The sequence below is a fragment of the Neoarius graeffei genome, chromosome 27 (genome assembly GCF_027579695.1).
Source record: "Neoarius graeffei isolate fNeoGra1 chromosome 27, fNeoGra1.pri, whole genome shotgun sequence".
Classification (NCBI taxonomy): Eukaryota; Metazoa; Chordata; class Actinopteri; order Siluriformes; family Ariidae; genus Neoarius; species Neoarius graeffei.
In genome coordinates, this window is record NC_083595.1 from 33917696 (window position 1) to 33929878 (window position 12183).

A 12183-nucleotide genomic window follows, 5' to 3' on the forward strand; every position below is an offset into this window, starting at 1 on the left:
AGTGCTCAGGGTAAATGAGAACACCCACTTTGAAAAGTAACATTTTAAACAATATCTCAATGAACACAAACAATTTCCAAAATGTTGACGAGATAAAGTTTAATATAACATCTGTTTAACTTATAACGTGAAAGTAAGGTTAATAATATAACTTAGATTACACATTTTTCACTTTTACTCAAATTAGGGTGGTGCAAAAATGAGTACAGCCCACAACAAAAACTACTCCATCTAGTACTTTGTATGGCCTCCATGATTTTTAATGACAGCACCAAGTCTTCTAGGCATGGAATGAACAAGTTGGCGACATTTTGCAACATCAATCTTTTTCCATTCTTCAACAATGACCTCTTTTAGTGACTGGATGCTGGATGGAGAGTGATGCTCAACTTGTCTCTTCAGAATTCCCCAAAGAAAATAATTTCTTTACACCACAAAGGCAAAGGCTACAAGAAGATCAGCAAAGCTTTACTTATCAGTCAGAATACTGTAGCAAAAGTGGTACAAAATTTAAGAAAGATGGAACTGCAACCATCTCACAGAGACGTCCAGGTCATCCACGGAAGTTAACACCTCGACAGGAGCGTCTTCTGATGAGAAGGGTTGAAGAAAATCGGCATGCAAGTTCACTGCAGTTATCTAAAGAAGTAGAAAGCCAAACTGGGGTGACTATTTCCTGTGACACAATACGGCGTACGCTGCAGAGGAATGGCATGCATGGATGCCGTCCACAAAAGAAGCCTCTCCTAAAGCCCAGGCACAAAAAAGCCCGCCTAGAATTTGCCAGGGCCCATGCTGACAAAGATGAAGACTACTGGGACTCTATACTCTGGAGTGATGAGACCAAGATAAATGTTTTTGGAACTGATGGCTTCAAAACTGTATGGCGTCGCAAAGGTGAGGAATACAAAGAAAAATGCATGGTGCCTACAGTGAAACACGGTGGTGGCAGTGTCCTTATGTGGGGCTGCATGAGTGCTGCTGGTGTCGGGGAGCTGCATTTCATTGATGGCATCATGAATTCACAGATGTATTGCTCCATACGGAAAGAGAAGATGCTACCATCACGCCATGCCCTTGGTCGTCGTGCACTTTTCCAACATGACTAAACACACATCTAAGGCCGCTGTTGGATTTCTGAAGAACAGGGTGAAAGTGATTCAGTGGCCAAGTATGTCTCCTGATCTGAACCCAATCGAACACCTATGGGGAATTCTGAAGAGACAAGTTGAGCATCACTCTCCATCCAGCATCCAGCCACTAAAAGAGGTCATTGTTGAAGAATGGAAAAAGATTGATGTTGCAAACTGTCGCCAACTTGTTCATTCCATGCCTAGAAGACTTGGTGCTGTCATTAAAAATCATGGAGGCCATACAAAGTACTAGATGTAGTAGTTTTTGTTGTCGGGTGTACTCATTTTTGCACCACCCTAATTTGAGTAAAAGTGAAAAATGTGTAATCTAAGTTTATATTATTAACCTTACTTTCATGTTATAAGTTAAACAGATGTTATATTAAACTTTGTCTTGTCAACATTTTGGAAATTGTTTGTGTTCATTGAGATATTGTTTAAAATTTTACTTTTCAAAGGGGGTGCACTCATTTACGCTGAGCACTGTATATACACACTGTATATATAATTTATGAACACATCAACCCATTAATGGAAACATCATACTAACATTATATTACCTGAGCACTCTCACTCCTCCAAAAAACAAATAATGTTCGTAATGTCCAGAACTTCATTCAGTTCCGTTATGTGCTTCTACTGTATGTTTGGCATGATTTATAGTTATTCTCAGGAACTATAAAAGTGCATCATATTTAACCGTTATAAATTAATCCATGCCATAGCAATCTCAGTTCCACCATATGACATCTGTGTTAACTGCCCCAGTGTGTTTAAGGCTGGCAGGCTGTGCTTTGGAACTCTTCAGGCAGCTTCTGGAAAGCTCGAAGGACTCAAACCTGCTTCATCTGATTTAACTCAAGCAACCACAGTGTCCCAGCTGGCTAGCCTTGACTCGGTTTCTTTATAGGAGTATTCCACATGCCCCGTTTGGAGTGGTAGTAGTGGTAAAAGTTCCGAAGTCTCAGTCTCTCAACCTCCAAACCATTCTGCAGAACCCTAAGAGCAAATAGCAGACACAGAGGGGAAAAAACACTATAGATCTTTTGCGGTAGATTACAAACTTTAACAAGCCAGACAATCCAAGAACATCATGAAAATTTGCTGATTTACAAATGACAGAAGTAAGCACTTCTAACTACAGGACACAGTGCTGTTGAAGTAGTGCTACACAGCTCCCCCTTGTGGAGAATCTTTAGGTTGGTAACTGCAGGAGTGAGCGAGCCAGAGGGAGACTAATGGCCGCCTTAGACCAAGTGACTATTTCACTGTTGCAGACAAATCCCCAATGTCGGCATAAAATCACGAGAGTTTTGCTCGAGTTGGGGCGCTCCCATCATCTTGATCGTTTGGTGTAAGGTGCTCAGGATAGCTGTTTGAAGTCAGTCTTTTTCTTATCTACTGTATGATGTTCCAACGAAATCAGCCGTGTTTAAAGGTAGACTGCCTTTCAGGGTTTTCAAGTGTAGGTCATAAAAATAATTTTCCCTGACACCCAATTATTTTTGTTTAGTGGACCGAAAGCCACTCAATTTGAATCACAGACTTCTATTTTTTTTTTATGGAGCAATTAATGAATTTAGAGCCACATGGCCCTAAATTCTCAGCTATTTTTTCCTGCTTCAACATGACCCAATTCAAGATACTACGTTATACGTCAAAGACGTGGTGGGTTTCCCCCGTTTGCGCAAGGCATTGTGGGATACAAATTTGAAATAGGAGAAGAAAATGGAAGACGTGAGTGTGTGAATGAAACGTGAAAGACTGACTACAGTAACGGAAAGTGAGAAGAAAATACATTATGAAAAAGAAAGAAAGCACAACTTTATTCATCACACACTCATGAAATTTCCTCTCTGCATTTAACCCATCTGAAGCAGTGAACACACACATGCCCAGAGCAGTGGGCAGCCATGCTAACAGCGCCCGGGGAGCAGTCGGGAGTTAGGTGCCTCGCTCAAGGGCACCTCAGCCCAAGGCCATCCCTTATTAACCTAACCTGCATGTCTTTGGACCATGGGGGAAACCGGAGCACCCGGAGGAAACCCACGCAGACACAGGGAGAACATGCAAACGTCAAGATACTACGTCATACATGTGTGGGGTTTCCCTGTTTGCGCAAGGCATTGTGGGATACAAATTTGAAACAGGAGAGAACAGTGGAGGGTTTGACTGGGCAAATGAAACATGAAAGATCAACTACAGTAACGGAAAGCGAGAAGAAAAGACGCCGTATTGCGAAGAAAAGGAAATGCAAGACCAAACTAATAAATATCGGTGGTCAGCGAGCACCTCGGTGTGATCAGCTGTTCGTTTAGCGACAAAATGATGTGACTGTCAGTGCACGGTCAAAGGTAAACCTGTAGATGGCAGTAAAGCAACATTGCGGATGCCAGCTGCCGTAAAACCCAAAAGAAGAAGAAGAAGGAGGTAAACCTGCACATGCGCACACAGACTTCCTCTGTCTGCTTGACTGTACAAAGCGAGCGATTTCATGCACATTATTTGCTCAGGAATCCCCTCAAATTAAATGACTTCCCAGCCACAGAATGGCCGGATATTTTGTGAGATATTACAAAAATAATCATATATCACAATGACCAAATTTCAGAGGTAGGGATGTTAACCGATGACCGTTTGACCGGTGGTCGACCGAATCAACGTCAACTGGTTAATTTTTTTTTGGTTGTCGGTTAAAAAAAAAAAATCAGTCGTTTTGAAGCTGCCGATTTTGGAGCGGAGAACCTGGAATTCTGTGTTGTAAACGCTTGGGGCATGCCATGCGGTGTAAGGACGACAGCTGACAAATCAGAAACACCCATTCAGTCATGTCCCGCCCTCCCGCCCCAGTTGAAGACAGCTGCCACTCGGCGAGAGAAAAGTGTAGACACAGACTTTTTAGCTTACAAATTACTATTCTGTTTTTTTTTAAAATTATTATTAGAAGGCACATCGAGTTTAGTCCTGCCTTGGCCAGTGCATTCTGAAAGCATGTTTCGGTCTGTAGCCAACAATGCATGTTTTTGCAGATCATATCTCTCTACAGAAACTAAAGGCACAGATGCCGACTTTTTCACGGCTGAATCGTGCAGATCCGATTTTTTTTTAGGGGGGGCGTTGGAGTGTCTGAATAATTTCATCAGAGTAAATTCTGTATTAAAATGTGGCAGATCACAGAATCCAGGGACACATGTTGGCCGAAACGAATCCGAGATAATCGCAAAAGAAGCATTTTTTTTCGAAATTTGTGATTTTTGTTTTTTTCCATCATGTGCAAGTTGAGATCTTGAAGAATGCAATCAGTATTTCAGATAATAGATTGTTTTGTTGGAAAAGCATACATTTTTTGTTGCAAATTGTCTCATTTTTGTCAGGACTGTAGCCTGCTGGGGGGTGTGGGTAAATTACCATATGGGCCATTCACATGAAGATTCAAGTCATTTGTTTTTTTTTTCCGCGAATCAGCTGTAGGATCCGAGTTGAGTGCATGGCTACTTAACCTGCATACAGGTGTGTGATTTCACTATGGAATGAGTTACTAAACAGAGCGCAGAGGAGCTGAAACACCGCAAAGCAAACAGACACACGGTATTTACATCGGAGATAACCATTTCTAGCAAAAAAAACCCGCAACCTCGTTTTCCAGATTGAATGGAATACTTGAATGATCGGATGATACACGGACCGTTCTAGGATTACATTCCATCGGAGGCATTGGTGTGTGCAAGGCGCCGTTTCTCTTTCTGATGGGGTAAGTTTATTAATCTAAGGCTGTGTGGTTATTTTTGCATGTAACGGAGAGTGTTGTGGTTTGGTTAAGCTTAGGTCACAACCGGACGTACGATTTTTTTGGCTGTGTGATTTTTGGCGTTTCCCAAATCGCTGCGTTTTTTTTTGTTCACGGAGAAAGACGCGCGTTGGCCGTAAGTTTGTCTTGCAACCTGAAAAAAACGTAAGCGCCCGTAGAGTTTGTTTGACATGACAAAGAACCTCTGCGGCCGGTCTGCGGCTCGAAAATCAGCACATCACACGTGCGCTCTCGTGCTTTTCACACGTGCGCTCTCGTGCGTTTCATGCGCGCTCTCCGTGTGTTTCTTGCGTTTTTTGCGTGTAGACCGGCCATAGGGGCACATACGGCCGGTTGTGACCGAGGCTTTACATGAAACTAGTGTTGTGTTAGTTGTGTCATCATCGTGCTATCTTTCTTTCTTACGGTGTGAGTAATTTTTCAACCACAAAACTTTAAAGTATACTTTAGGACTTATTTTTGTACTTCATAATTGTGTTGGGCATACTTTGCATGGAAGGAAAATTGACGTGGTGATCTTTGTTTACATGAAAGTAGTATCATGCTAGCTCGTAGGGGGTAGGGCTTTCCTTAATGTCATGCAAATGAGCACCATTATGTGCCCGCCCTACACCCAGAGTAGCTGAGATGGGAAACTTTGAGGGCGATTTTCTCCCTTTTCTGTTTTAAGAGGTATACACTTTCAAAAGGCCACACATTCTTCAAATATTGTCAGATCTCCACATGGAAGGCATCATTGGAAAGCTTAGAAACTGTACTTTCTGAATCTGTCAATAACTCAAAATGCCCCCGGGCAGACATGTGTCCCTGGATTCTGTGATCTGCCACAAATTGCTAAATAAGCAAATGCCGTTGAAATTATTCAGACACTCCAACGCCCCCCCCCGAAAAAAAAAAATCGGATCTGCATGATTCAGCCATGAAAAAGGCGGCATCCGCCAAAAGGCACGCCGTTTGCATCCCTGTTAAACTCATAGGTTAACCGGCTAATGAGGCTCGGTGGTTGGTCAAGATTTTTTTTTAGTTTTCGCCATCCCTATTCAGAGGGAACTAAATTTCACCGATTTTATGAACTCGAAAGGCCGTCTAGCTTTAATATTATCTTGAGTCTTGGCTCATGCAAATAGTGACCCTGCAAGATCCCCAGTGTTTGTAAAGTCATAGATAATTGCTTGAAAAGTCGTTTGCTGTCAGGCTGGCATTACTCTGTGACTAATGATGCATGGTCTTTGCATCATGTGACAGGATATCAGACTTTAGTCTTTTCACAGTCTACTCGTGTATGATTCACATAAGCCAGAGTTTTCGTGAAAAACAGCACAAGCATTCAAACAATAAAATTCCATATGGGTAAAAGATGACATAAGTCATATAATGTCCAAAGGCTATACATTTTAGAGAAAATTATGCATAAGAATATCAAATATTACATAAGTATATTGTAACTACTGGGAGGCACGGTGGTGTAGTGGTTAGCAAGGTTACCTCAGAGCAAGAAGGTTCTGGGTTCAAACCCAGCAGCCGGTGAGGGCCTTTCTGTGTGGAGTTTGCAAGTTCTCTCCGTGTCTGTGTGGGTTTCCTCCGGGTGCTCCGGTTTCCCCCACAGTCCAAAGACATGCAGTTAGGTTAACGTGGGGCGGCCTTGAGCTGAAGTGCCCTTGTGCAAGGTACCGAACCCCTGACTGCTCCCCGGGTGCTGTAGTGTGGCTGCCCACTGCTCTGGGTGTATGTGCGTGTGTTCACTGCTTCAGATGGGTTAAATGCAGAGGATGAATTTCACTGTGCTTGAAGTGTGCATGTGACAAATGAAGGTTTCTTCTATTCACTGACTATTGGATGATAAAGATATTTACAGGACATATTAAAGGTGTACTGCCTTTCGGATTTCTCAAATTTAGGCCATAAAAAGAACTTTCCCTGACACCTAGTTTTTTTTTTTTTGTGGACTAAAAGCTACTGAATTTGAATCATAGACTATTTTATCACTTTTTTTCCTAAAAGAACAATTAATTAATTTAGAGCCCCCTTGGCCCTAAATTCTCCGCCATTTTTTCCCTTGCCTCACGTCAAGATACTACGTCATACATGATGTATGGGGTTTCCCTGTTTGCGCAAGGCATCGTGGGATACAAATTTGAAACAGGAGAGAACAATGGAGGGTTTGAGTGTGCAAATGAAACATGAAAGACCGACTACAGTAATGGAAAGCGAGAAGAAAAGACACTGTATTGTGAAGAAAAGGAAATACAGGATCAAACTAATAAATATCGGCGGTCAGCGAGCACCTCGGTGTGATCAGCTGTTCGTTTACTGACAGAATGATGGAACTGTCAGTTCACGGACAAGGTAAACCTGTAGATGGCAGTAATGCAACACTGTGGATGCCAGCTGCCGTAAAACCCGAAAGGTGAAGAAGACGACGACGGCTCAGGTTAAGAGTGCGCATGCGCACAGGGACTTCCTCTGTCTGCTTGACTGCGCAAAGCGAGCGATTTCATGCATATTATTTGCTCGGGAATCCCCTCAAATCAAATAACTTCCCAGCCCCAGAATGGCCTGTTTTTTTTTTTTTCTTTGTTTTTTTTTTAAAGATATTACAAAAATAAACATGTATCACAATGACCAAATTTCAGAGAGAACTAAACTTCACCGATTTTATGAAATCGAAAGGCCGTATTGCTTTAAAGGAGAATTCAAGTTCTAAAGTGCAAAGATCAAATGTAAACACAAAGTACAAATCTATATAGCACTCATTTTTGTTTATAACTTCCTTTTGGTTTTAATCATTAAAGAATTAATGTTAAATCTCTGAAAATTACTATACATTGTAAACAAAATATAATAAAATGAGAGCTATGACTTTGCCAGGCGAAACAAGTGAACTTTTCATCTAGATTTAAAGATGTCTTGGTTCTAGACACTTTCGAATGTTTTCTGCTATCAGTTTTCAGTCAGTGAAAAAACTGAGCTCTGAGAGATCCAAAGGACCAACAAGGAGACCAGTAAGATACACCAGATCTAAACCATACGGAGATTTAAAAGTTATAGACCCCTTCGCAGTAAACGTCATTCATACGTAAGAGGAAATTGCGCGCGCAGCCTGGACTCAAAAAAGACTCAGCGATGCCTAGTTGTTGTGTTGTCGGGTGTCAGAATCGTAGCAGTGATGGGGTTAAAATGTACAGAATTCCAGCAGGATCTCACCCATTCCAAAAAAACCGCCGACGTCTATGGCTACAAGCCATCAAACGTGTAGACTGGGATGAAAGCACCATCAAAAATGCGCGGGTTTGCAGCGCCCACTTCATCACAGGTAAGATCAGGCTATTTATTCAATCTTTCTTTTTTATTCTTTCTAGTCTTCGTTTATTGATGTAGCAAAATACTTTGGTAACGTTTGTCTGATTAGCTGGGTCATAGTTACACAATGTAATGAATATTGTTAGCATGTTAACTTAGCTTTGCATGCAATTTTGTTTGTAGGAGAGGTCTCGCTTGACTCAAGCAGTCCAGATTTTGTGCCAGCATTATTGTGTATGCCGAAAATCACAATTTTAAAGCAAGGATGGAAAGGTAAAATTGTGTGCCCTCACTCTAAATGCCAACTTACGTTGACTGCTCTAACCTAGCTCCCGCCCCGTTCAGTTTCATTTCTGCTCTCTGCCTCTCGCCTTTTACGCAGCTCTGATTTCTCTTAGCTGCACTCTTTACACCATCATTCCTTTCATGCCATTACCTCCTGCAAATTGCTGTTTAGTGTTGGGATTTGCTGTTGTAGCTAAAGCCACATTGCCATCACATCACTGGCATAATTTGATTAAAACAAAATGAATATGAATGTCCCATTGTTAATCAAGTTGTACATGCCCGCACATAACATAATCATATGCGTCTAAAGACTTGTAGGCACGAAGTTTTTCGTGGGTGTACACTGAAGTCTTGTCAGTAAGGTACGAGTATATATCTGGCCATTGTATACCAGGGAACTTACTAACATCGTCCGTCCACTCTTTAATTAAATACGGATCCGGTAGGCGATGTCCACTTGTTAGAGTTAACTTATTTATGTAGCATTCTCGATCTTGGAACGACAATTGTTTTGCATAATCTGACAGCTCATAATGCCGGTCTATGGGCAGCGCCATTGTTTCTGAGTCCAGGCTGCGCCCGCATCCTGGCAACGGTTGGTTTGTTTACAAACATGCGAAGGGGTCTATAGGCAGAAATGATATAAAATTGTCATATTCTCTGAAACCCTGATGAATAAGCAGTATAGATGATGGATGGATGGATGGATGGATGGATGCCATATTCTCTAGAACAGTAGTTGTGTTATGTGAATGTGTTGTATCTCTATATGATATTCACTTTCTATATAATATACTGTACGTTGGGCGGCACGGTGGTGTAGTGGTTAGCGCTGTCGCCTCACAGCAAGAAGGTCCAGGTTTGAGCCCTGTGGCCGGCGAGGGCCTTTCTGTGCGGAGTTTGCATGTTCTCCCCGTGTCCACATGGGTTTCCTCCGGGTGCTCCGGTTTCCCCCACAGTCCAAAGACATGCAGGTTAGGTTAACTGGTGACTCTAAATTGACCGTAGGTGTGAATGTGAGTGTGAATGGTTGTCTGTGTCTATGTGTCAGCCCTGTGATGACCTGGCGACTTGTCCAGGGTGTACCCCGCCTTTCGCCCGTAGTCAGCTGGGATAGGCTCCAGCTTGCCTGCGACCCTGTAGAAGGATAAAGCGGCTAGAGATAATGAGATGAGATGAGATACTGTACGTCTTTCAAAATCTCTGCTCAACCAAAGCAAAGTTGTTCAGGTTATAGATTCAAACCATTTTAAAAGTCTATGTAAGTCATGTACAAGGTTGAGTTTCAAATGTGAATAAATAAAACATTGTTACAATGTTTGTTACCTGTCCAAGAACTCCCAGTCCTCTCCTCCCCAGCGGTCCTTGAATTCCTCAGTGTTCATGCCCCCAATCTTGTCAAAATCTGATTTATAAATTCCAAACAGGCCAAAGCCATTGACCTCCCAGTAACCTGTAAATGGAACGGAGGAAGACAAGAGTGCTTAATAATTTCCCATCTAACATCACATAGCATATGCATGACAAGTCTCATCCTTCAGAGCAGATCACCATAAAACTGTTTTACAAGAGTCCTAATCCTGTTTAAAAGGGACTATGGTCTAGGCTCCTTATTCAGTCTACACTAGTAAACCCTCTTTGAATGTGGACCGTGATTCTATAAAAGTCTTCAATCCAGTGATAAGACGTCACTGCTGTTGTCAGAGAGCTAATACAGGGATTGCTAATGTGCAAGAACTGGAACACGTCCAAGTCAAATTGACTAATTTAAAGTGAGTAGAAATGACTTCTGATGTGTAGTCAGCTTGAACACATGATATATTACTTTATTCAATAAATGTGATTGCCTCCCACTCCTCAGTCTGATTTCCAACATAAGTAGTGCAGCTCGAACTAGAACTATGGGGGATGAGCACCCGAATGACTCGAACCCTCTATATTTGAACAGAATATAGGAATTTTAGTTATTTTTTTCTCAAAGCAGACATGGTAGATTAGGCTGGTCTGAAAACTACATTCACTAAAAATATTCAAGATACTTGTGATGCTAAAAGATTAATTAGGCATCTCTAGCCAGCAAGAAAGGGGAGAGCAGGGAGATTTGGAACAAGTGTTCAGCTTTTGTAGATTGTGTGAAATTCTTTGCAGGTAGCATCACATTAATTTTGCATTAGAGAGGATTTACTATACCCTCTTACCACAACATTAGTTTCTCAGCTTGTCACATATACTGGCCCTCAGGGTTCACTTTTTCACTCATTATTTTTTGCAGGGAGACAGGAGACATTGAGGGGAGACATGGGACATTATGTTGGGAGACATGGGAGATAGTGGGGAAACATAGAACAAAAATAAAAATACCTAGGCTGACATGTTTAATTTTTATTTATTATTAAAACTTGTAACGCATGAACTGTATGAACACACAATGCCGGTACAGCGATAGAAAAATGTCAATTTGCCCAAAACAAGATAAGTTTAATTTTCATGCAGGGACACGCCCACATTTTTAACAAAGAATTTGAAACAATTTTATATTTGTAAACCACAAGAAAGAAAAAAAAAAAACTAACACGATCTGTCCCAACTCTCCCCCATCTGTCCTTTTAAAAAAATCCTTAAATATTTGTTCCCCAGAACTTAAGTTTAATAAATAATACTATATATGGTAACTCTAGGCTACATACTTTACTTCCTAACAAATCCCAAATTCACCAGCATACATTACACCACAGAATGGAGGTGGAGGTGAAGTAGAAAATACAAGTTTTTAGTTGACAAAAATCATTAACTGTGCATCTCTTACTGCAGTGTCCAGCTTCGTGGCTCCAAAGGAGTAGGTTACTCTAAGGGGCAACATCTAACTTCTGATGTAATCTAAAACCCGATTAGTTCAAATGTATTTATGGGAACAGAAACTGTCCCAAGTCTCCCTGCTCTCCCCTTCCTAGCTCGCTAGATCTCATCTCATCTCATTATCTCTATCCGCTTTATCCTGTTCTACAGGGTCGCAGGCAAGCCGGAGCCTATCCCAGCCGACTATGGGCGAAAGGCGGGGTACACCCTGGACAAGTCACCAGGTCATCACAGGGCTGACACATAGACACAGACAACCATTCACACTCACATTCACACCTACGGTCAATTTAGAGTCGCCAGTTAACCTAACCTGCATGTCTTTGGACTGTGGGGGAAACCGGAGCACCCGGAGGAAACCCACGCGGACACGGGGAGAACATGCAAACTCCACACAGAAAGGCCCTCATCAGCCACTGGGCTCGAACCCGGACCTTCTTGCTGTGAGGAGACAGCGCTAACCACTACACCACCGTGCCGCCCCAGCTCGCTAGATAAGAAACTAAAAGCTAACAACACTCTAATGCTAGTCAGAGTGAATCAATTACCTAATTAACGTTCACTAGCTGTCTAATTGGCAGCACGGTGGTGTAGTGGTTAGCACTGTCACCTAGGGTGCATCAGTTGCCCTCACTTTCATAAAATCTGATGCATTTTTGTTTGGGTGTTCCTTTTCACCAATAAAGACATCCTGTAAAATTTTTTGACCATATTCAAAAGTCTAATGGCGGCACCATGAGGTTCATTTTTTGCCAAAAAACGCTTATTTTATGTTTTCGCGTAAGGTTTGAATCACAA

General features: G+C 41.9%; 1 protein-coding gene across 1 annotated transcript in view; it reads right to left on the reverse strand.

Annotated features, from left to right (window-relative positions):
* Positions 1-2017: 2017 nt before the first annotated feature.
* Positions 2018-12183, reverse strand: part of b4galnt4b (beta-1,4-N-acetyl-galactosaminyl transferase 4b) — a 278770-nt gene continuing 268604 nt past the window's right edge. The window contains exons 19-20 of the mRNA XM_060912043.1: positions 9856-9982; positions 2018-2132 (exon numbers count right to left, since the gene is read on the reverse strand). Coding sequence (XP_060768026.1) covers positions 2018-2132; positions 9856-9982 — 242 coding nt within the window. The remainder of the gene's footprint in view (positions 2133-9855; positions 9983-12183) is intronic.